This window comes from Carassius auratus, unplaced genomic scaffold (assembly GCF_003368295.1).
Source record: "Carassius auratus strain Wakin unplaced genomic scaffold, ASM336829v1 scaf_tig00018110, whole genome shotgun sequence".
Lineage (NCBI taxonomy): Eukaryota > Metazoa > Chordata > Actinopteri > Cypriniformes > Cyprinidae > Carassius > Carassius auratus.
In genome coordinates, this window is record NW_020524850.1 from 10001 (window position 1) to 37469 (window position 27469).

The 27469-nt window shown below is 36.5% G+C and overlaps 1 protein-coding gene across 1 annotated transcript in view; it reads right to left on the reverse strand.

Annotated features, from left to right (window-relative positions):
* Window positions 1-27469, reverse strand: part of LOC113075951 (NLR family CARD domain-containing protein 3-like) — a gene marked incomplete at its 3' end in the record, with an annotated part of 49441 nt that overhangs the window by 1130 nt on the left and 20842 nt on the right. The window contains exons 2-7 of the mRNA XM_026248597.1: window positions 6454-6520; window positions 6258-6374; window positions 5822-5929; window positions 5657-5717; window positions 5250-5442; window positions 3312-5076 (exon numbers count right to left, since the gene is read on the reverse strand). Of these exons, the coding sequence (XP_026104382.1) occupies window positions 3312-5076; window positions 5250-5442; window positions 5657-5717; window positions 5822-5929; window positions 6258-6374; window positions 6454-6512 (2303 nt within the window). The remainder of the gene's footprint in view (window positions 1-3311; window positions 5077-5249; window positions 5443-5656; window positions 5718-5821; window positions 5930-6257; window positions 6375-6453; window positions 6521-27469) is intronic.

A 27469-nucleotide genomic window follows, 5' to 3' on the forward strand; every position in this document is an offset into this window, starting at 1 on the left:
AACCTACAACTTCATTTTCTAATGTGACTAATGTAGCCTCGCTCGCACAGTTTAGTTTTTCATTTGATTTGTCTGCTAAGGCCATAGCTGCCAACTCTCACGTGACGCCTCACATCAATTTTCTCATGCACAGTAAAATCACAAAGTAAAGAGGACTCAGAGACTGACAGACAAGACAAGGCAGGATACTTGTGTTATAAAAAATAATCTCATCTCTCAGATTCTGTCAATTTAATTTAGAAATTCAAGCAATAAATACTGTTTTGGCGCTTGTAAATGTGACGTGACAGATCCCTGTAGTGGCACGTGAACGGATGATCTCTAGCTAATGAACAAAGTTAAATACAGTTGTTGTTATAATAAATAAAAAAACACATTGTATGTCTTTATTTGTCTTGAGAAAAATGAATGCCTATCTTGTGTAGCCTAAATAATATTTATCCAAATGAGTCAATATTGAATCAAATCACAAGCACTGAACTGAATTGAAATCATAAAAATAAAAAAGTAGCTTATCAGAAATTGCACCATGGAAACAATATAAATTGTTGTTACTAAACCTAATACAATCCTGATTAGTTACAAAAATGTTCAGATTTTCTTTTACACCAATTTGATATTTAAAAATAAAATATTTAAAAAGTATATAATTATCTAACATCTGACTAATTCAAAATTAACCTCAAAACATTAAATGCTAAATGGTGGTTATATATAGGCCTATCTAGCATTACACAAACATTAGTCAGAAGGTCATCTCTCAGTGACTGAACAGCCTGACGCGTCTTACAATTCGACGTTGTTACAATGTTATCTGACATTACACGTGTCTGCTTCATTAGAGCCTGTTGTGAGGGAAAAGCTTAACGTGGTTTAATCATAAAAATCATTCAGGAAAAGTTTTTTCACGCACTCAGTTGTAGCATGCAGTCCAGGATGGTCCCAGAGCATGAGCTGGAGCTTTTTGATCAAATAAATGTGTTGTCACCTGACACCTGGCCCTCTCCAGTGCCACAGCTGTATGGAGAACAAGAATTGAGGCAGCTGTGTGATAGTCTGGCAATGAACTACTGTAGTGTCAAACAAGGTTTCAGGGACTACAAGGAAAACCCAAACATGACAATTAAAGAGGGTCTTCTGAAATTAAAACACTTTGATGTTGGTAAAGTTAGTGGGTCCACCACTAGAGATGTGTAACCCAACTCAGTTTGTTAGGAAGTGTGTGATGACAAGGAGGTCAGCAGACCGTGCTGTCTGTAGACAAAGACAGCATAAACCAGAGGAGCCTGCATTTACTCCTGTTTGGAAGCTGATGAATGCATGAATTGTAGTATGTGAATAAGTAAATGTGATGTATTTAAAGTGTAAACTGTTATGTCTGCACACGTCACACGTCTGAACAAGTGTTGTTCGGGTTGTTTCATAATGCATTGTACTGTAAAAATAGCCCCTTTGGTGTAAAACACATTAAGTCATTTTATGGCTAATCTTTAATGGTGACGTAAATAAGGGCTCCCCTTCCCTACAAAAGCCAATTTAACCACTGACTGTAGTTACCATGTTCTGAACATCACATCCTGTCTTTTCCCCCAGATCTAATCTATCTAGATGGTTCAATAAAAATACTTTAACTTTATATCTAAAGATTACCTTAACTAAGCACCAGCAAGCTTGTTAGCTAGACAGTTAGCATCAGCTAACAATATTTACTTCAGTTTGGTTATGAAGAAACATTCATATCTGTCTACTCGGCTAGTTAATCCAAACTATTTAAAAATGTATACTGTTGATAAACAATATGAAAACAGACGTCACATAGGGCTAATAAAGCTGTTGTCGTTAATTTGTGTTATTTTAATGTGTCGTGTTTTTTTTTTTTTTTTTTTAACCTAAAACATGAGTGACACTGATTGATGTGTCTGACTTCACGCATTTCAGTGGGCTTGAATAGATCACTCTTTGCAGCAGATTTAGCTCACAAACAACTAACAGTTTTGACCTAAATATGATTTTCAGTTTCAATAATTAATCCTACAATTCGACATTAATAACTTACTTTTAGCAGCATCAGTCGCGCGCTCACAAGATCTCCCGGTTGTGAATTCAGTTCACTGGAGACTCGCACTAAACGGTTCATTTGAATCAGTGAGTTGTAGACTCGAGAACAGCTGCAATCGAATCATTCTAATTTCTGAATGAATCTTTTGGTGCGGTTTAAACATAGACAGTAAAATAATCAGTTCGTTCTTGAATCAGACACCGCTTCTGCGTCTCAGAGCACGTGATATATTATAAGGAGTAATGATATGTTTTATGAAATGTAGTTAAGTATAAGCAGTGGTGTAGATTAAAAAGTCAAATAATATCTTTCAGCTTGCATTTGGGATTGAGGATAGCGAACCTTGTTCACAGAGGCTACTTAAACTAGCTCTGCCCCACAACATGTGAATCAGCTGTTAAAAATGACTAAAGACATCTGATTCTTGATCTGCTTCAGTGATGCAGATGATAAAATCTCTGTCATGTTCTTTCTGACGCGATCGACCCGGGCTACATCAGAAATGCATTTATTTTGAAAGAAAATGAAGGAAATAATCAAAAAGTTGAAAAAGTATCGGGTAGGGTCAGGGTAAGTTGGGGTTTATTGTCCCAATAAGATGACGTCCATTTAATATTTTAAAATAAAAATTTACACTCAATCATTTATTAATATAATAATATAAGTTATTATTGCATACTATTTTATAATACACTACAATATTTTACAATATTTTACACTACAATTTTAACATTGTATAAATAGAATCTATAGATATTTGCACTTTTATCTATAGATAAAGCTGCTGCTTTTTTTTGAAAACTGCAAGATTATGCCGGCGATGCAATGTTGCCAGATGTTGCTATTAAAGTAAAGCTACTCCATTGCTGACCACAATTGGTCATGAAACTATACAAGATAGTCTCATCCATGTTAATATATTTTTATTTTTATTGTATTTTTTTTTTCTGAAGAAAAAAAAAATTAAAATGGCAGCACCATAAATGTGATTGATGATGATCTCAATCCAATATTTGTAAAATCAGAGTCACAACCCTGTTCCTGAAGACACCTCAACTTTGCAGAGTTTGGATGAATCTCTCTTATCAAACACACTTGATTCAACTCATCAGATCATTAGTAGAGCGATCTGTGATGTTAGCTGAGTGTGTCAAATAAGAAAGACCCCAAAATATACAGAAACAGTGTAGAGAAACACAGGCCTACTGTATAAAATAAAGTCAATAAAACAAAGACACTGTAAAATACTCACTTAATCTTTCTAGATGCTTTGATCACTGGCAGCAGCCTCAGAAGACATTCTTCTGATCGATCATATTTAATCAGTTTAAACTCATCCAGATCTTCTTCTGAGTTCAACAGCACAAACACCAGAGCCGACCACTGAGCAGCAGACAGAGAGACTCCAGAGAGACGACGGTAATTATCTGCTCTGTTCAGGTATGTTTGTACTTCCTGCTCTAGTGAACGATCATTCAGTTCATTCAGACAGTGGAACAGATTGATGGATTTCTCTGGAGAGGGATTCTCCCTGATCTTCTGTTTGATGTATGCAGCTGTTTCCTGATTGATATCAGAGCTGCTTACTGTCTTTCTCAGGACGCCTTGTAAGAGAGTCTGATTAGACTCTAGAGAGAGACCGAGAAGGAACCGGAGGAAAAGATCCCAGTGTCCGTTCTCACTCTGTAAGGCCTTGTCCACTTCTGTCTTCAGTAAGCTGATCATTGGTGACCTGAACTCATTCTTCAGTCCTGTGTTTTGTTCAGAAAAGGACAGCAGCTTGAATAAAGCAGCAAGAAACTCCTGAATACTCAGATGAACAAAGCTGAACACCTTCCCCAGCTGCAGTCCAAACTCCTCTCTGAAGATCTGGGTACAAACTCCTGAGTACACGGACACTTCTCTGACATCAATGCCGCTCTCTTTCAGGTCCTCCTCGTAGAAGATCAGGTTCCCTTTTTCCAGCTGTTCAAAAGCCAGTTTTCCTAGAGACAGAATAGTCTTTCTAGCCTGATCAGGATTGATTTCATATTTCCCATCATACTTCTGTGTCTTCAGTTTGGTCTGAAAGATCAGGAAGTGTGTGAACATCTGTGTGAGAGTCTTGGGGATCTCTGCACTCTCTGCTTTACCCATCATCCTCTCCAGAACAGCGGCTGAAATCCAGCAGAAGACTGGGATGTGACACATGATGAACAGACTTCTTGATGATCGGATGTGTGTGACGATTCTCTCAGCCAGACTCGGATCATTTATTCTCTTCCTGAAATATTCCTCCTTCTGAGGGTCGTTGAATCCTCGTACCTCTGTGACCTGGTGGACACACTCAGGAGGGATCTGATTGGCTGCTGCTGGTCGAGAGGTGATCCAGAGGAGAGCAGAAGGAAGTAGGTTCCCCTTGATGAGGTTGGTCAGCAGCACATCCACTGAAGCTGATTCTGTCACATCAGACAAGCTCCGACTGTTTTGGAAATCTAGACGCAGTCGACACTCATCCAGACCATCAAATATGAACATGACTTTGTAGTCCTCATAATCTGCTGACTTTAATTCTTTGGTTTCTGTGTGAAGGTGGTTTAGAAGATCCACAAGACTGAGATGTTTCTGTATCAAGTTCAGCTCCCTGAAAGGAAGTGGAAATATGAAATGAACGTCCTGATTGGCTTTTCCTTCAGTCCAGTCCAGAATGAACTTCTGCACAGAGACTGTTTTTCCAATTCCAGCGACTCCTTTAGTCAGCACAGTTCTGATGGGTTTGTCTTGTCCAGGTGAGGGTTTAAATATGTCATTGCAGTTGATTGGTGTCTCCTGTGTCTCTGGTCTCCTGGACACTGTCTCAATCTGTCTCACCTCATGTTCATTATTGACCTCTCCACTGCCTCCCTCTAGGATGTAGAGCTCTGTGTAGATCTCATTCAGACGTGTTGAGTCTCCATGATTGGACAGTCCTTCACTGAGTCTCTCATATTTATCCTGTAGTCTGGATCTCAGTTTTTGTTGATACACAGGCATCAGTTCTGAGCAAAGGAAATAATTGTTGTTATTGACAGAGCAATATGTTAGAAATGTATTTTTAGGTTTGATATGTTAGATATTAGATTGTGTGGTGACATTCAGGAACATTAGTGACTGAAGACAGAAGGATGATAATAAAAACACAGGCTACAATCTGCTGATCCAGAGCTCTTACTGGTCTGTAGTGTGTCAGCGAGGTCTGTCTGGTTCATCTTCCTCAGGAGGAGCAGTGTGATCTTCAGAAGACCCTCTCTGACTCTGTTATGACCCTCATCATCATAACGGTCTCTTTCAGAGCATTCTGGGTAATCTGGACTCAGTAGTCTCTTAAAACCTTTTAACTCAGAGATTATTTTGTGCTCAAGCTCCTGAAATCATAGTAAATATAATAATATTTTTTATAACAATAAACCTGTATTCAGTCACAGAGAAGGTGAACCAAAGGATCATAGTGGCCTATAACTTATCTTACGAGTGTGTAGGAAATAAAATATGAATATTACAGATAGAATTTAACATTTAGTACTTTTACCCAGAGGGTCATTGTGTTGACACACACACACACAAACACACAAAACCAACCTTAAAAATGGAGTCTAATTTCTTCTTTGCTGTATGTGATTCTCGTCCTTTATGTTTTTGACTGTAGTTAAACAAATATTGAATATTTTAGAAATAATGTATTTAAACACATCAGTAAATTAATGAACATCATATATTTTTCTCATACTGTAAACTAAACAGCACCTCAGATCAGCAGATGTGTCTCCCGAGCTGAACTCAATTGGAGGATTCATTGACGCGTCACTCTTGATGGACACACAGCTGGGTTCAGGAGATTCATTCTGACACAGACTGAAATATAACAGAAATACAAACTGTTTCTGTAAATCTCACTCTGCTCTGACAGAAACACATTCACTGTTTCAATCTCCCTTTAATGTTCATCTTTCACTTGAGGAGTCTGTTGTGACTTGAGAGTTAAAATATTAAAGTATTATTTTTCTATGAATAAAAGGAATCTGCCCCATGTGCTCTTTTCATTCATATATTATAGATTAAAATGGACCAATACACACATATAGATAAAGACACAGACACATCCAGCAGCAACAGAGACAGCTGGTGACAATATCCATAACACACCACAGCTACAGTAAATATGAGACTCATAATATCTCACCTGGACTCAACAGAAGAGTCTTCCTCTCTGCAGAGATCTGAAACATCCATCGCTGGGTTTTTCCTCACAGACACATCCATGTGTTCAGATAAATCTGATTCACGCCCCTGAATCTGACTATAAATGAAAATGATATTGTAGTGTGCATTTATCGTTTCTGAACATTATAAATGTGAAACATTTCAGGTTTTCTCACCTCTTGACTGTCTTTATCTGTGTGTCATGTTCTTCAGAGAGATTCATTCTGGAGGCCATGGTTTCATCTAAAAGCAGATCCAGATGTTGATCACAGAGTCAGTTATGAATCAGAGATTAATCAATCTCAGTAGTCAGACAACAGCAATGACTTGAAAAAGTCAATGATCAAAATGAAAGTGTATTCTCGACATTACACATAATCAAATTATACACGAACTGCATAACTAATTCAGACAACCACTGTTAAAATGAAAGTAAAAGTTTAATCTGACGATTTACAGACTCTGTGTTTTATCTCCTAATGTCATTTAAACAAATATCTGACACTGCTTGTTGTACTTCACTTTAAACCAGTCAGGATTGATTTGGCTATCAAAGATGATTGTTAAATCGTGATACTCACTGTGTTTTTCTCTCTTAATGTACTTTACTTCCTCATACGACAAAACAGACCCGCTGTAATAGTTTCACTTTCATGAGTCACCTGACAAGGAGGAGTTTAAGAGTCAAAAACAACACATAAAGGGTTATTTCCCCTGAATATTGTATTTCATTCTTTATTATTTAGAGTTATATAACCCATGAATGTATTTCCTCACAGTCTGTACTCTGAGTGTTGTTTATATAAAGGTGGTCTCTCGTAGCTGACAGCTGAAGGTCTGGAATCTATGGCAGCTTTCATTGGACAAGGCCTGCACATGAAGCCGTTTGACTGACATGTACAACAACCAATCACAGTTTGTTTCGTTTATAGTCACTTTTTGAGGGCGTTCCCACCAATGCTGACCAAGTCAATAACAGACCGGTGTGTAAAACTCTCAGACGTATTTTAAAGATTGTATTCCCGGTACTTTAAATATTTTCGTGTTATCACTATATCGGAGACAAGCTAGCTTTCCCAAGGCAGACGAACTCAGTGTATCGCAGCACCTTCTGCCTGGAACCTTCTTCAGAAATCATTGAAAATGACTACCTTTATTTCTTATAGACAGTTTGTTTCAACTCTGAAGAATGTGGAGCAGGTGAACATTGGTCAGTGTAATTGTTCATAAAGTTATATTAAGCCTTATTCAGCACTGGGTCTTGTGATATATTTATATATATGTATGTGTATTTGATGTGGGTTTTTTATATGTTGGAAACTGTTCCTTATGTTTGTTTTTTGTTTTGTTTTTTTGTTTGTTTTTTATGCTGCATCTTGGCCAGGTCTCTCTTGTAAAAGAGATTTTAATCTCAATGAGTTTTACCTGGTTAAATAAAGGATAAAAAAAAAAAAAAAAAAAAATACAATCATCCGGGTTTAAATCGTGCTCAAATTGACTTGATATTGACACAATATTTTTTTTATTACTGCTTTATTGCCAACAAGTAGCATGTACAGTGCCATATCACACTATACAGGTCCTTCTCAAAAAATTAGCATATTGTGATAAAAGTTCATTATTTTCCCATAAAGTAATGATAAAAATTAAACTTTCATATATTTTAGATTCATTGCACACCAACTGAAATATTTCAGGTCTTTTATTGTTTTAATACTGATGATTTTGGCATACAGCTCATGAAAACCCAAAATTCCTATCTAAAAAAATTAGCATATTTCATCCAACCAATAAAAGAAAAGTGTTTTTAATACAAAAAAGTCAACCTTCAAATAATTATGTTCAGTTATGCACTCAATACTTGGTCGGGAATCCTTTTGCAGAAATGACTGCTTCAATGCGGCGTGGCATGGAGGCAATCAGCCTGTGGCACTGCTGAGGTGTTATGGAGGCCCAGGATGCTTCGATAGCGGCCTTAAGCTCATCCAGAGTGTTGGGTCTTGCGTCTCTCAACTTTCTCTTAACAATATCCCACAGATTCTCTATGGGGTTCAGGTCAGGAGAGTTGGCAGGCCAATTGAGCACAGTAATACCATGGTCACTAAACCATTTACCAGTGGTTTTGGCACTGTGAGCAGGTGCCAGGTCGTGCTGAAAAACGAAATCTTCATCTCCATAAAGCTTTTCAGCAGATGGAAGCATGAAGTGCTCCAAAATCTCCTGATAACTAGCTGCATTGACCCTGCCCTTGATAAAACACAGTGGACCAACACCAGCAGCTGACATGGCACCCCAGACCATCACTGACTGTGGGTACTTGACACTGGACTTCAGGCATTTTGGCAATTCCTTCTCCCCAGTCTTCCTCCAGACTCTGGCACCTTGATTTCAAAATGACATGCAAAATTTGCTTTCATCCGAAAAAAGTACTTTGGACCACTGAGCAACAGTCCAGTGCTGCTTCTCTGTAGCCCATTTCCTGCACACGCCTGTGCACGGGGGCACTGGATGTTTCTACTCCAGACTCAGTCCACTGCTTCCGCAGGTCCCCCAAGGTCTGGAATCGGTCCTTCTCCACAATTTTCCTCAGGGTCCGGTCACCTCTTCTCGTTGTGCAGTGTTTTTTGCCACACTTTTTCCTTCACAGGACAAATGATTCAGAAATGTATTTCTGATGCACACACACATATATCTTGATTTACAAACTGATTGCGGTTCTGTGAACTTCACTGCATATGTGTGTGAATTTTGAGACTCCCCTGACTTGGCTCGACATACAAATGCCTTTTTTTAAACAGGGAATGATCTGCAACCAATCAGATATCTCCCTTGTTTTAGCCAATCACAAGAATGCACCCCACGTGGGGGATTGTTTACTTATAAGCCAATCAGCGAACGACTCACTTTCCTCAGCGAACGATTCACTTTCCTGACGCAGCGAATGACTCACTTTCCTCAGCGAACGACTCACTTACCTCACGCAGCCGGCGACTCACTTTCCTCAGCGAACGACTCACTTACCTCACGCAGCCAGCGACTCACTTTGCGCAGCCAGACACCCACTTTGCGCAGCAGGAGACTCACTTTCCGCAGCCGGAGAGTCACTTTCCTCTCGCAGCAAATGACTCACTTTCCTCATCGAACAATTCACTTTCCTCACGAGTCACGCAGCGAGCGACTCACTTTCCTCAGCGAACAATTCACTTTCCTCACGAGTCACGCAGCGAGCGACTCACTTTCCTCAGCGAACGATTCACTTTCCTCACGCAGCGAAGTTGAGCAAATGATTCACTTTCCTCACGCAGCGATCAAAACTCACTTTCCTCAGCGAACGACTCACTTTCCTCATGCAGCCGGCGACTCACTTTGCGCAGCCGGAGAGTCACTTTCCTCTCGCAGCGGACCACCGACTCTCTCTTCATGTAGGGACCGAATATTATAATTAAAGTGACTTCTATATTGCATCCAAAAGAATATTTAGAAATATTTAAATATTCAAAAAGGTGTACTTTTTTTTTTTTTTACTTTCATTAAAATATTTCAAATTTATGAATCCATGGTTAACTTTTTTCTGCAGTCACTGGGCTATATTTACTGATACATTTTTTTATTTATATTTTGTAAAAAATAATAAAAAATAAACCTGAATTGTAATCTAAACATCTGTATTTTCATACAATTGCATAAATAAGTAGGCTATAATATGCTGCACCACAGGCATATCGTGCTGTGTGAACGCGTTCAGTTGATTGGCTTATAAGTAAACAAATCCCCCACGTGGAGTGCGTTCTTGTGATTGGCTAAAAGAAGGGAGATATCTGATTGGTTGCAGATCATTCCCTGTTTAAAAAAACGGCATTTGTGTGTCGAGCCAAGTCTGGGGAGTCTCAAAATTCACACACAAATGCAGTGAAGTTCACAGACCGCAAGCAGTTTGTAAATCAAGATATATGTGAGTGTGCATCAGAAATACATTTCTGAATCTTGTCCTGTGCATTTGTGAATCTTGAGTACATTTGTAAATGTTGTTTGCATTTCTGAATTGTGTGTGTTTTTCTGAATTTTGTGTGCATTTCTGAATTTTGTATGCATTTGTGAATCTTCTGTGCTTTTTAAATTTTGTGTGCGCATTTGTGTATCCTGTGTGTGTATTTATGAATCATGTGTGTGCAAGTATGAATCCTATGTGTGCATATGTGAATGTAGTGTGTGCATTTATCTTTATTGAGACTCTTTTGGCTCCATAAAAATCATCAGTATTAAAACAATAAAAGACCTGAAATATTTCAGTTGGTGTGCAATGAATCTAATATATATGAAAGTTAAATTTTTATCATTACATTATCGAAAATAATGAACTTTTATCACAATATGCTAATATTTTGACAAGGACCTGTATAACAAAACATTTCTCATGCCTCAACAAGAAGGAACAAGGACACATAAAATAAATAAAAAAGAAAGAAAATAAATAAATAAAAAAGAAAAAGAAGAGAGGGTAAATAAGCATCAGTTTACAGACAAATAAATATATATATTATACATATTTTTACATTTTCATAGGATATTACAATGCAGTTTTAATAAAGAAAAATATACTTTACAGGTCAGCACCATTATTTATTATATATATTTTTATTATGTGAAAATGTTAAAGGAGGAACTTATATTAATTGTTTTAGTATTTTTAGATTTTGACATCATCTACATATATTTTAATCTCTTTTTTGAGCACCAGTAAAAATAGGTTTGCCTTTTGTAAACTTGCATTTATGAATGTGAAATTTACATAAAAATAAGAATAAATAAAATAATAATAAAACCAACATCCTTTTGTCACGGTTTATGGGTCAGTGCGTTCATCTTGCGTCTCTGATTGTGTGTGTCTATTAAGGTGCAGTTCTTAAACTATAACAACTGCTACAGATTGTCCAGGCAGAACAATACATCACTTGGTCCATGTCCACAAAAAAGATCCTTTACTGTTGTCTTTGATTCATACATCAGTATGCAGAGTTTAGAGTTTAGCAGAGTTTAGCCTCCAGGACCAGTGTTTAGTGACCCCTGTACGGTGTACATTTTAGGACATCCTCAGACCTCAGTCATCAAATGAAAAGGCGTCATGCCTCAGACTAAAAGGCTTCAGTCATCGGACAAAACGGCATTGCGTCTCTGACTGAAAAGCTTCAGGTCTCAGGAAAAACGACGTCAGGTGTCAGGTCTCATACAATTAACGTTAACGTCAGACGAAACAGACTCAGAAAAAAAGTCATCAGACGAAAAGGACTCAGGTGGAGTATCGCGTTGCCCCGCCCCATGTGACGTCACACGCACGCCGTTCACAGGCTATATGGGGAGGCTGCAGACCTGGAGCCGGTAGATATAGGCCCCAGGCTGTTTTACGCCCCAAGCAGTTTTACGCCCCTGTTGTTCCTCATGCGTCCAGTAGGGGGAGAAGGAAATACGGCAAATAACACTATATGGGGAGGCTGCAGAGCAGACCTATGACCTACTGTGAAATTTATTATTTATATTTATTTATAAACTGTTTTTATATACAGGAGACTGACTGATATATGATGTTGGGAATTTATATTAAGCTATATTTAGATATTAACCATATTTAGGCCATTAGACATACAGTACTGTGTAATCATTTGCATCCTAAATGAAATATCTGCTGTACAATTCACAATTGGTCGTCATACAGCTACAAAACATGTCCTACATAGCATTTTATGAAGACAAACACAATTTAACCCTTTTCTAAAATTCCAAGGGTCATTCAAAAGAAAAAGACAATATTGTTGTTCACAAAAATATTTATTAACACCATGACTTTTATTTCTTAACAGCATGACTCCTGTAGATTCTAGTGGTAGTTGTAATTGTGACACACAACCTAGACCACACCGGTGGATTGTATAATCTGAAAGAAAAAAGAAAAACAAAACAAAAATCACTCCTTTTCTTGCATTTCAGAGAAAGACACAGCACAACTTATTTGTTAAACTCTTATGCAACGTGCCCTGACAATGCTGACATGAGTAAATTTGAGTAAACTAAAACATCAATCATGCATCCATTTAACATTAACATTCATTACATTTTTAGAAAAAAATAAAAATTAAAATCAATCATAAATGATGCTACCTTCATGGACGACTGCCCTAGAAAAGTGAAGCTTAAGATGAGTTTGTACTTTACTTTTCTTTGAGGGCTTGAAAAAAATCAGAATTACAGAAAGGACAGTGAAATAGGGAACAGCAGGAGGTGCATCTGTTAAGCGCAGGTAAGTTGCAACCTCTCTGTATAGATATTATTTCTTCCCCTGAAGAGAGAAAGAGATGGGTTTTTTAGTTTATACTTGTTTAGAAAGAGAGATTTTAATTTTCTTAAGTAGCTAAAGCAAACACACACCTTTATGAGATACAAGTTAAAGAACTAAAGACAGAGTATGATAAAACACACATTAAATGCACATATATTTGTCCAGATAAGTAAGCTATTTTAAGAAAACTGTATATTAAGATATACATTAGAGAATTAGATCATTTCATTTATAAGAAACAACTCAAATCAAAATCTACATTTAAACCATATGAGACCAAAGTTTTTAATGTAGGTTTTAACATGCATGACATATGTTTGTATTATTTGACAAAATACTTGAGTGAGTGTGCAGTTCAACTTGTGCAGAGACTTAGAGATTTGCATACATACATACATGCTTATATAAATGTGTATTTTGTGTGTTCACATCATAGACTGTCAAAAAATAAAAAAAATAAAAAAAAATCACACCTTTGTGATTATCCACTCTAATGTGCTCAAGAAACCATGTGGAGTATGTTTAAATGCAAGGAGTAAACAGGGTCTTACCAGAAGAAGCCATGTCACACAAGCTAAAGACAGACAACAAGATAAAAATAAAAATGTAATTAATTTTAAAAGTGAGTGAGACAGAGCGGGTAAAGAGAAGACTAGGGGCAGCTTAACCTACACGTGGTTAGCTAAGTTTGAGTACTTTTGCCTCTCGAAATAAATTATTGACCCATCTTTTGAATTGATATCGCATCAATCGTTTATAAATAATAAATGTTGCATCATTACAATACAATCAACAACAATAACTTATTTACATACCTCAATTTGTATCGCTTCAAAAAATGTCTGCTGCTATCATACAGATATGGTCTGCTGTTTTGATGACTAGGCTCATATACTAATATACAACCTCCCCCTACTGGACGCATGAGGAACAACAGGGGCGTAAAACTGCTTGGGGCCTATATCTACCGGCTCCAGGTCTGCAGCCTCCCCCTACTCTTCACAGGAAGTGGTAATGGTTGATTGATGGCAAAAGGAGGTAAGCAGCGTCTGATATTTTATATTTTAACAGTTTTATTCAAATGTTACACTAATTAAGTTATATAGGGAAGAGAACATTCTTTTCGAGAGTCTTGTGTGCACGTTTAAAAAGTTAGTTAGCCATATTGCAACTAGCCAGCTTTTATTTTGGCCAAGTAGTAAAATTACCCTTACGAAAAAAACATGATTTTACTATCAAAAACCACAAATAAATAAATAAATAAATAAAACACATGGTCGATATAGTTAAATCATGGTATCCACAGATTAACCATGGTTTTGCTACTAACCATAGTTTAACCATGGTGTTTGTGGTAAAACTGTGGTTATACAAATGGTACGTTAATCATTACACTAAAAAAACTATGTTACTACACTTTTACTATAATAAAACCACAATGCATTATATATAGAAAAACTGTTGTTTCATCTCATAAATAATTATAACAATTATATAATTAAACTTTTCTAGTTTCTGACCTCACTGATCAGCCACATCATTAAACTCCTGCCTAAAGTCGTGAAGGTCTCCCTCGTGCTCCCAAGCGGCTCTGATGTGTTGAGACGTGGACTCATAACACCTCTGAACATGTTCTTTAGTGTCTGGCACATTAGCAGAAGATCATCTAAGTCCTGTCCTCTACAGATCAGATCCATTACACAGATGCTTAGTCAGAAACTTTGAACCTTTGAAACCATGTTCCTCAAACTGTTCTTGAACAACTTTCTCAGTGTCAGGATGATCCTGCTGAAAGAGGCCAATGCCATCAGGAAACACCAATGCTATGAAGGGGAGAATATGGTCTACAGCAATCTTTAGGTAGGTTTATGTGTCAAAGTAACATCCACGTGGATCTCAGGATTCAAGTGTTACCAGCAAAACATTGTCCAGAGCACAACACTGATCTGCTCTCTTCACACAGAGCATCTGCTGCCATCTCTTTCACAGATAAAGGATTCACACGCACCTACATGCACCATCCATCTGATCGAAAAGAAAATGTGATTCATGAGGTAACATTCCTCCATTGCTTCATGGTCCAGTTCTGACACTCACGTGTCCATTGTAACCACTTCATCATGAGACTCTGACGGTCTGAGCTTATGTAGCCCCAAACACAGCAAACTGTGATGCACAGTGAGTTATTTCACCTTTACATCATGAGCAGCATTAGGTGTTTCAGCAGTTTGAGCTCCAGTAGCTCTTCTGTGTGATTGGATCAGACGGGTTAGTCCTGACCCTGATGCTGATCACCAGTTATCCTTCTTACTGGGAACACTTGAGATGCTCTGACCCAGTCACCAGCCCATCACTGTTTAACCCTTGTCAAGTCATTCAGATATATTCACATTTATCCTGCTTCCAACACATGAAATTCAAGAACATCCTGAAATATCTCACCCCTTGACCTGTGCTGCTGTATTGATATAATCAGTCTGCTTCACTTCACCTGTCAGTGGTTTAAAGTTGTGCCTGATCAATGTATTGATTGAATTATCAAGTCAGTTTTCACAGGGTTCAGCTGTCTGACTCAATCTCTAAATAAAGGATAATTTTGTAAATTTGATCTTCATAACTGAAATTCCACTGTCATTATTATTTTGTAATGTTTATTTAATAAATACTGCACCGAATAAAACCACAATGAAGTACTGTACATTTAGAGAAGAGTTAAAGGGCTACTTCACCCTCAAAATGAAACTCTGTCATCAATTATTCCTCTTGTTGTTCCAAACCTGTAAGACCTTTGTTCATAAAATTATGGTTGAACCCTTGATATCATGTGGATTATTTTAATGATCTCCTTGCTAAATTTCTGGATTTTGGTCGTGTTAATCTACAAAGAGCTCTCAAACTCCATCCAAAATATCTTAATTTGTGTTTCAAAGATGAATGGACGTCTCACATGTTTAGAACAACATGAGGATGAATAATTAATGACAGAATTTTCATTTTTGGGGTGGAGTAACCCTTTAATTAATTTGCGTTCATATCTGTATAATCAAAAGTAATTCATTACTTTTGTTGGCGAACACAAAACATGAATGCCATTAAGAGATGTGTGGTATTGAACTTAACCTGTATTTAGTGGACAGTGTTCCTGGAAGCTGAATTGTGTCGTCTTGTTGCTGACTGGACTTTGGCTAAACAGCTGTGAAGAGTACAGTCGATCTTCTTTTAGTAACCCTGAGCTAACTCACACACAAGCTGAGTACATAAAGACTTCTATACTTATACTATACACTAAAAGAAGATACTTTTGTGCATCAAACCACTTTCAGGGCATCTCTTCTAAACTGTCCGTCTCTTGCACCTCCACCATGTTTATTGTTCTTGTTATTCGTGATTTAGTTCCTTCAAAGTGAAGTGGGTTGTGCATAATATCAGAGGTGGGGAAGTCTATTGTAAATAATAGACCAAATAGGGTCTTTAGACATACTGTTTTCAGCATATGATGCTTTGGGACACATTTATTCTAATCTCACATCATATATAGGCTGAATCGTATGCTTCAGCAGTGAAGTCAGACATTTTATTGAGTGAACCTCAGTACTTACTCTCAAACTAAAGTACATAGTTTTACAAAACTGAGATGAAAATATTGTGTCATATAATGTTGAAAAGGTGTCAACTAGCAGAATATAAGAGTGTATTATATTGTAAAATATATTGAATATTATATTTAAATGAGCCCAAAACACAAAGTAAAACAATGATCTAGATATAGACACAATCCTCACAGAGTTACAAATTACACTGTTTTCACTGGTCAAGACAAACTCATGGGGTGTGACTTTGCCAGAAGTTAAGTTTGAAGAAATATAACTCTGAAATGACTAGTACTGAACAGTTATATGCAAATAATCACTATAATAATCAGGCTGTGGCCCACAAATCAAGTACAGATACACCAATAAAATATTACTTCAGTAAAATTATAAGTTGGCCTATTCATTTTCAAAGTTACTTGAGTAAAAGGACAAGTACAAAGTTCTACTACAGTAACAACTTTGTTACAGTCCAATTATTAGTCTATAATGGATGTTAAATATGCATTATGCTTGCTTCTAAATGTTTAACTTTTGATTATAAAATGTTTGATAAATTAGTTTAATTGTGGGCAGTATACATGTTAAAATGTAATAAAATATGCTATATTAAGAATATTCCCAGCTGAAATAAAGAGCGTAAACAAGGTGTGTCGTGTTTAAGTTTATGTTTACTTTTATTGTTATTTTAATTTTTTATTTTCTTGAGTGTATGTTTGATTTTATTTGATTTAATTATTATTAAATAATATGTTAACTTTAGAATACGGTTTCAGGTTAAATGTAATTCTTCCAGAATTATCTGATAATTCTTTATTAATTACTAATGAGTTCCCAATATTTTCACTTTAGAATAGGTCTACTGTTTCAGGTTTGAAATAAATCTTGCAGAATTATTATTTTTATTATTAATTGGTTACCTGCATTTTCACTTTCCTTCAGTCCTTGCCTTACATACAGGAATTGAATGAATTGATCATGTGGTATATGCTGAGGAGGCACACATACAGTACTGTATATAAAATATAAAACTAAGGTAAGTTATCACAAGGCACTGTGGCAGGGGATACAGACCATTACGGACTACAAGCCCCCACCACGGACCTGTGACAACAACATCTCTCTGCTGAACGAGCTGAACACCTTCTTCGCTCGCTTTGAGCAACAAAACAGCACCACTGCACAGAAGACTCCACCTCCTCCCAGCGACCAGGTGATGACGCTGACCCCAGACAGCGTGAGGAGATCCTTCAGCAGGATCAATGCAGGCAAAGCTCCGGGTCCTGACAACATCCCTGGGCGTGTACTGAAAGTCTGTGCAGCAGAACTCACTGATGTCTTCACAGACATCATCAACATATCACTGAGTCAGGCTGTTGTTCCTGTTGTTAAAACCACTACCATCATCCCAGTCCCAAAGAAGCATCTCCATCCTGCTTCAATGACTACCGTCCTGTTGCACTTACCCCCATCCTCATGAAGTGCTTTGAACGGCTAGTCATGCACCACATCAAGTCTGCCCTCCCCCCCTCCCTGGACCCCTTCCAGTTTGCATATCGGTCCAACCGGTCGACCGATGATGCCATCTCCACTGCCGTCCACTCAGCACTCACCCATCTGGACAAAAAGGACTCATATGTCAGAATGTTGTTCATAGACTTCAGTTCAGCATTCAACACGATCATCCCTCAACAGCTCATCTACAAACTGATTCAGCTGGGGCTCAACACTTCGCTGTGCAACTGGCTGTTGGACTTTCTGACTGGAAGACCTCAGGCAGTACGGGTCGGCAGTAACACATCCAGCACCATCACACTGAACACTGGGGCCCCCCAAGGATGTGTGCTGAGCCCCCTCCTCTTCACTCTGCTGACCCATGACTGCACACCGTCACACAGCTCCAACCTCTTCATTAAGTTTGCGGATGACACGACTGTGGTGGGTCTCATTAGCAACAAAGATGAGACAAATTACAGGAGTGAGGTGAGCCGCCTGGCCAAGTGGTGCAGTGACAACAATCTGTCTCTGAATGTGGAGAAAACAAAGGAGATTGTTGTAGACTTCAGGAGAGCACACACTCAGCACGTTCCTCTGACCATCAACGGTGCGACTGTGGAGAGAGTGAGCAGCACCAAGTTCCTGGCACCATCAGAGGCACCATCGAGAGCATTCTGTCGAGCTGCATCACTGTGTGGTATGGTGCCTGCAACGCGTCCTGCCGAAAGACTCTGCAACGCATAGTGAGAGCAGCTGAGAAGATCATTGGTGTCTCTCTCCCCTCCCTCCAGGACATATATGGAACACGTCTCACCCGCAAAGCCATCTGCATTGCAGGTGATCCCACTCACCCATCACACAGCTTTTTCAGCCTGCTACCATCAGGGAGGAGACTGCGGAGTCTCCAGGCCAGGACCAGCAGACTGAAGGACAGCTTCATCCACCAGGCTGTCAGGAAGCTGAACTCCCTCCCGAACCTGCCCCCCCTCCCCTCTTCTTCCCCTGGCACCACTGAACTATGAACCCCCCCCCCCCCTCCACACACACTAATTATTATATGATGGCATGCACTAGTCACTTGTGCAGCATTGTCCTGCTCACTACCTCATTCGGCATGGAACTGACGTCATTCCACTACCTCATCAGTCAGTTAAATAAAATAACTGCTCTTGGTCACTTGTCACTTTAATTAGACTTAAGATATTTTTAATAAGTGATTTTTTTTTGTTTTTTGCACTAAAAAATCTTTTAACTGCACTGTTGTTCACTTCATTGATTTGCACTATATCTGTAATTTGCCTTGCGCTGCTTTATTTAACTTTATTTTTAATTTTATTATATGTCTTTTTTTATATCATTCCCTTATTGTATAGTTGTTTTTACATTTTTATATTTGATCTAGTTATTTTTTTAGGCTTTAATGTTAATGTTAACTGTATGCACCGGGGTCTGAGAGTAACGCAATTTCGATTCTCTGTATGTATGTACTGTACATGTGGAAATTGACAATAAAGCAGACTTGAACTTGAACTTGAACTTGAGTCGTGGTGGGGTTCCTATTGGAAGCTGATTTTTTAAAAAAAACACTCACAAACCAATTCAATACACAGGCAAAACCTCAATAAAATGTATTGCATTTATTAATATTGCATTTCATTACTACATCTTCTAATAACATTTTTATGTTCACATTCAATGTAATTGTGTATAATCATTAGTAGTTAATGCATAGTTGTTTTTCTTGAACCTTAACTAGTAGATAATTAACAGTAGTTCTTCAGGAGGTATGACAGAATACATTAGTTATTGATTAGCTAACTGTTACTTAACACAATCATAAAATTGTATTACATACTGATTAGTTAACACATCTTTCTCTGTCATTAACAGTAGTGAGTTAAGTGTTAATGAATAATTACCTGTTCTTCCTTTTTGTTATGCAGTAAGAAAGAAAAAGTATTCTAAAGTGTTACCATAATTATAATTGAGTGTAATTATTTATGTACATTTCCCTTTTGAGCTAATATGCAGTTAATTTAGCTACTTTGACACACACCTCCAGGAGTGTGTGAGTGTTTGTTAAACTCTGTACTGGTCAAACAGTAAATGACAGACAGAGCCAAATTCAGAAGATGAAACAAACATAATTTAGTAATAATATAAATATTTAATGTGTATTAAAATGAAGTCAACAGTAGTGAATAATCAACAGAAATACACACAATGCAGGATCATCTGAATAATATACTATTGCAACAATAGCTGGTGTATTTTCTTGTGTTACTCAGCAGATATCAGACCCTCGCTGACCTGTGAGCTGCTCTCAATGACAGGCAACGAGACAGGGCCTTTAAAATAACAGGGAAATAAATCTTAATATATTATTTCTCAAAAACACAAATAAATGCAGCATTTAGAGCATTTTCCAGTATATAAGAGGAACGTTTGAAACTGAGCGTGTGACTTACCATAAACCATAACACTGAATCTTTTAAATGTGGTCATTGAGTTCATAATCTGTGCCATATAAAGTCCAGAGTGACTGGTTGTGATGTTTCTGACGGTGAGAGATCCCGTCTGCTGGTCCATCTGCAGTCTGTCTTTAAGTCCCTCATAAGTGTCATATATAGAGATGCTCAGCTTGTAGATTTCAGCAATGAGAGTATCTGGATCCTCAGCTCCAAACAGCCACAGTATCTGCTTTTCTCTGTTAATCTCACAAACACCAGTATGTAATACTACACAATCTCCCGTCTTCACTGATATCGTCTTGATTTCATCTGTCTCCGCACCAAACACACCTGGAGAACAAGACCAGCATGAAGTTTGCTTTTAATAAGAAACAAAGACAAACTGAAGTCTGACTTACCACAGAAAATGAGCAGAATCAAAGATAACCGATTACTGACGAGCATTTTCCTTCAGTGCACTTAAAATATTTACCATCCGCCCAGGTTTAAAACACAATCTTTTGATCACGTGTCCATGAGGTCTGAGTTTTTATGTGAAGTGTCCTTCATCTACACATAAACATCAGCAGTTGTGTTTCTGGCCACAAACCACATCCCTTTACGCACTTAATCTTAACTAAATAAAAATGAGATTGAGCTGCTGCTCTGTTCATCTGCTGAGCAGCTTTCACAGTATATTATACACACAGCAAATACTTTATACACATAAATCATGTTTCTGGTTTCACTCAGGAGAGATGATTGTCGTAGAAATGTGAGAAGTTGTGCTAGTATAAAACAGGAGGAAGTTCAGCTCTGTACACTCAAAATCACACAAGTCCTCTCCTCTGAGAGTCACACACTGTTATGTTGTTTAAGTGCTCTAGCAATGAGTAAAGATTTATTATTATGAGCAAATTATCTCTTCTACTCTATAGGATTTCTTTTACCCAGTATTTCTTAAAAAGGTGTTATTGTTTCATACAGTGGCCTGTAAAAACTCTGATATTTACATTCAGTGTAATTATGCGGATGAGAAACACTTGAAACAATCTCCTCAGGTGTTCAGGTTGAGTGAGACTCTGTGACGCTGTAAGACTCGCTCCTGGGTCTGAACTCTGATTGTTACAAACAATGATGGTGTGTCTGATAACCTCCTAAATGTTCTGATTGTGACTGGCTTTCTGCTGCCATCTACTGGTCAAGTCATGAAAATGCATTTGTTTAATATTTATAATTCCTACAATACTAGTCTCTAGCTAGAATTATGTTTTGAACATTATTTAACATACCAGGAATCATGTGGTTGTTCCAGGCCTCTACTACCCTGCCAATGACCAATTACTGTAGTTCTAGACTAAATCTGAATGTGCATTAATTCATCCCACTCTTAAAAAAAAAAAAAAAAAAAATCAGATTTAGTATTCATCAAAATAAATTAAAACAGTGAAGTCCAAACTCAGAATATGATGCAAACCTGCAATAATTAAACATGTTAAATAACACAAATGTATCTAATCCTATTTTATTAACTGGTGTCTCTGCTGTTGACCTAGTTTGGATCCAGTTCAACCATACTAATAACCAAAAATGACTTTAGATTAACTAACATTTGTGCTTATTTATTGCTGAAGAGTGTTGAACCTTCCTCTTCTGCGTTCCACTGTACAGACGTGAATTTACTTGTCCTTCAGTCTGAGGTTTATTCATTACACTTTTGTTTTGTGCAAGGGCTTTTATATTTGCTATAAATATAATTTATTATATTAAAAACAATGAATTCCTGCTCATATTGAAAAAAGTAACACGGAAATAATGTGATACATTACTTTCTATACAAAATAACGTAATTTGTAACTTTTTTAGGGAGTAACTCAATATTGTAATGCGTTACTTTTAAAAGTAACTTTCCCCAACACTGCCCATCACTTTAAAAAACCCTTTGTTACCCCAAACTACATGTTACAATAATCAGAATTCAGCTAATTATTCCTTTGTTACTCTTTGAAGCGTGAACTTCCCCTTTAAAAACACAACACACTGTCCTCTTTGCTCCTATTGGACGCTGTTGGAAGCGAATTAATCGATTCAGCATTTCAACACTTCCATAAGGATGCATTAAAATCAACAAAACAGTTTAATCAAGATGTGTTTATCTTGTGAATTTGTGAAATTCACTATACCAATATTTGTTTTACTTGCTGTTAAAGTTTTGTATGGGAATATTAAACGATACACTGAACCTTTAACAATACACTGGCAAAAAAATAAAAAATAAATAAATAAATGCACACCTTTTGTTAGGGGTACTCTGATTGATCGGCTACCGATCCCAGCAGACCGATAATCGGTTTGGGATGATTGATCGGTGGTCTCTAAAAAGATAAAAAATAATTAATAATAAAATAATTGAAATAATTAATGCTTTAGGTGAGGTACAATTCATAATTCTTCATTAAATAACTGAAAAAGTTTCTGTGAGATATAATTTCACAAACAGTGTGAATGAATCTGCACAGCCGACACAGGACTTTATTTATTTATTTATTTTTATTAAATACAAGAACGGAATACAACAAACTGGCATTAATTAGTAAACAAAAAGATTCTGGTATGGAAGGCTCAACACAACAGAACCATAATAAGCTCCAGAAAAAAAAGAGAAAGAAAAAAATATAACATAAAATTTCTAGATACATAAATTATACAATAAAAATAAATTAAATAAATAATAAAACTAAATATATAATTACAGCAAATTATATTATACAAACAAATTAAATAATTTAATTGCTTTTGGATTTTTCATTTTACTAAGGGGATCTGAGAAGTATTTTAGATCAGTTTGAAAAACAATTAACAATGGAGAGAATTTAAAATATCTACATCTATGTATAAAGTATTTAGCTAATAAACATTATTAATCAACTCATATAAAACAGGGCACTCTTTGGTTATTCCGTACATTACATCTTGTAAGTTTATAGTGAAACCATCAGTAACCACAGCCTTCTCTACCATCCAGTCCTGCAATGCTTTCCAAAAGAACTGAGACAAACTACATGTAAAAATATATGTTCTGTATCTTCAACTAAATATTTGCATAAATAACATGGCTCATTCTCAAAATTAAATTGAGTGTAGAAATTTTGTCGATACTCAGGAATTGTCACTTGAACTATCGAGGCAGTGTTGCATCATCACTGAAGTTTATAAATTGCATTTTTTCTTTTTAATTATTGTTTAAACCATTCAGCGTTCATGCGTTTTCCTGAAGACAGTGCACTCATGCACACTTGCAGCTCACACACGTAATAATGGCAGGTTCACATTACTCCGTTTGCAGTGTGTATGTGGTGTGTATTTTATCGCACTCATGTTAATGAATTAAAGCGTTCACACTGCACACATGGTTGCGGTCTGGCAGTGCGTTTAGCGCATTGTTTGCGTTAAATATGGACATTCATTGACACAAAAAGCATATATTAATTGATGAAAGATTGTATTACTGTACTGTGTAAAACAGAATCATAATGTTGAAAAAGCATTTGAATTAACAATATTTTGATTTGAACTCTGTGTTTGTGGTAAACAGGCGTGGATCAGGAGCAGAATCCTGTGTGAAAGCTGCTTCTGTATCACACATGAACCACATACACACTGTAAACAGAGTCTGTGTGAACCTCACATACAGCTCACACAATCAGGCTTGTGCTGTGTAACAATTACATGATTGTAAAAACAAAAATACAGTGCATAATCAAACAATTAGGTTTGAAATTAAAAAAAGCCCCTTCCACCCCTCAAAAAAAAAGAGAGAGAGAAAAAAAAATCCTCTCACATGGATGAGAATAAATGTCAAAAAAATCTTGACTGGATTATCACTATAAATAATTCAAAATGATAAAAAGAAGGCTTTAAAAAGATCATTATCAGTGATTGGATCAGCAGATACTGCTTTCTGTGATCTTCTACCTTTTGAACAATTTCACAACATGATTTATCGACTGCCACAAATACTGCCTAAAAATACTGATTTTGCTCACTTTTACTGCACCAATATTTTACATTGGCCTTTGAGCTTTATTGCATGTGGGAAAAAAGACTTACCTTGCCAAAGCACTGACAGAATCTATTGAACTAGTGCTTTGTTGAACTTTGCACGCAACAATCAGAGGCAGTATTTGACAGATTTCTGATCCAGTGACATACAGGCATCGTCAGATTGACAGAACTGTAGTCTGATCATGTTGGGGATCAAATCTCTCTAATAAGAGAACAAACACAAATTGATTGTTTTCCATTGTTCAGTAAAGTGAACGATGCATGTATTTTAAGCTACAATAAACAGCCTTCAATAACCTGATTCATAGCTCATAGCTGAGTGCTGAACTTTTCACCATTAGTCTGTCACTTTGCAGTTCACAGGGATTTTAACCTTTTTTCTTTTTTAAATCGCTTGGACACCCTTACGAAAGGAAAATATATTTACCAATATATTTCTTAAAATATATTGTGATATATTGTAATATATTATTTTCCCTTTTTATTTTCTAATATTTTATATATTTGAATACATTTAATAATATATTGATGATACATATATTATATAATATATTGCAAAATATACAAATTATTGAAAAAATAAATATAAGAATATATGCCTAATATATTACATGATATTTTCCAATATACTGCAATATATTTTTGTTTCATAAGGGCACATTTCTCAATACTTAACTTTTTAAGGTCTTCACACATTTCTCGTGGCCAAATTTCATCTTGGCAAAGCAGTTAATTTTAAATCAAAAATGCACTAAAACTACCAAAACACCATACAGAACAACAGATGTTAACACTAGCAAAAGCTTTTAACCAACAAACACATTTTCTCTCTCATCAGTGACCTAAAACCACTCACAACAGATAGTGTTTGCTTTACAACGTCTTTACAAAACAAGAATTACATTTGTCATGACACAACCCAGTAAACATTCGGACGTCTTTTGACCGTTGAAAAGACGTCCGTCCGACCCGTCCCGTCATGGTTGAAAAATAGTTCCAAAATGAAAGTTGAACCGACGTCTTTGACGTCTTCTGGACGTGAACTGTACGTATTTTCTGAACGTCCCTGGACGTCTAAATGTGTCGTCTTCTGGACGTCGTTGTCTTCTGGATGTTTAAATGCGTTGCTGCATAGTTTAAGTGTATGTACTTATAAGCCTTATAAAATAATCACACACCCACTGTGTAACATCGTGAAAGGCAATCAATTATGTCTTGAGGTTTAACAAATCTTGACAAAAGTTCAAGATTGGTCCAGTCAGACCTGAACGTCCATAAAACATCTTAATCAAGTGCACATCACAAACAATAACACATTATTTGTGGACATATGCAAAAAAAGAGGCATGTTCTGATTTAGTACATTTTATTGTTTTTGAACAGTTTAGCATCTGTTAACCAAACTAAAATACCAATTACAAAATACTGAATTATTATATAAAGGGATAGTTTACCCAAAAATGAAAATTCTGTCATTTACTCACCCTCATGTTTCAAACCTGTATACCTTTCTGTGTTCTGACAATATTGTTTTCATGTTTGCTTTACTGGCACAGTGAAAAATAACAATCTTCAAGATGATAATCTATTAAAAAATTGTTTTTCAATGTAATCTTTGCATCTATTTTTGATTTCTGAAATAAGTTTACAGGCCTACCATTTTCATCAGAAATATGATTTAATTCGGGGCATCACTGAATAAAAAGTGCTGAAATACTCAATCTTAAAGTCAAAACTCAAAAATTTATATTTGCATTTGTTTATTTATTAATGTTTTTAATATATAATAATATAAATTAATGTTAATTGCATTTATTTTTAAATACTTTAATCATATAATATTAAGAATATTATTAATATTTGAACATGTGGCATAAACACCTTGCAGGAGCCATTGTTGTCATGTGACAAGAAAATCATAAAACATAAGACTCTCATCATAAAATATGTTTGAAATCATAGATATTTATAAAGTGGTGTAAATGATTTTAAACTGTATAGAACCAACATGAATTCAAATATTACATTTATGAGAATGCGTTCATGTGTTTTCTACTAAAATGTTAAAACATGGTTTCTTTTTATTATGTCTTTATTAATCTTGTCTTGACTTACACAGTTGTCTAATAAACACAAAGATATTTGAAAGAATGTTTTTAACCAAGCAGATCTCACAATCCATTAACTGCCACTGTAGGAAAAAATTATTATGATCGTAACATGAGGGTGAGAAAATTATGACTATTTGAACTATCCCTTAAACACACTACAGTTGTTTGGCTCATTTCTTGTAACCTCCACCCCCATCTCTTCCTGGAGCGAGCTTCAGGTGTTCTGCCATCGCAGTCTCCACCTCTTCACAGCATCTGAGGGAAGAGAATACATTTCTTTTTAAAATAAATAAAATAAAAAATTTGAGATAAATGACATCCACTTATTTTCAAAATATCTTTATGGTCTACAGCTAAAAAAAAAAACCCTTGGACCAAGATGAATGAATCATGAATTAAACATTAGAAAAAAAAAGGTAATCAACAAGCATTAGATTTTATTTTTATTTTACAAAAGGTGTTATGCTTTAATGTGATGCCCCTGAGAAACACTCACAGTGTAACTGTGAGAAAGTGAACAGGACATTTCTGATAAGACAGGAGGGCTGTGATGTCCCCTGAATAATTAATTAAAGCGTACCAATAAAAATTACATCAATATAAGTAACTTTTAGCCTTCTAACGTTAGCTAATTTTAGCCATACTCAGTGAATTTCAGTTGACAATGTAGGTATCATTTCTCTCGGTTCCTTTGTGTCAAACAAGTAAAACTCAAGCACGTTAATCAAATAATACAAAATGTACTTACCCAACAGTAGATTTTATATAATTTATATCGATACATCTCCCTCCAAGAGTCCTCTTCGAGTCCTCTCCTCTCCTCGTGGTTACCTGCTCAATGTAATGTGGATTTTGTAATATCACAAAATATCCAGGCGGCAAGGAAGTCGACCGGAAGTTGAAGTCGGCCGGGTGCCACCATCTTGTAGCAGAACTTCACTTGCGTTAGCATCCCATTGACTCCCATTCATTTTGGCGTCACTTTGACAGCGAATAACTTTACATCTGAGGCGTTTAAAGACTCCGTTTGTCCATTATTTTTTTCTAAAGAGACACGACAATGTATAAAGGGCTCTATGTTACATTATGGCCCCATAGAAACAGTTTTTGTAAAAATAGGCTAACGATTGCATCATAACCACTCGACT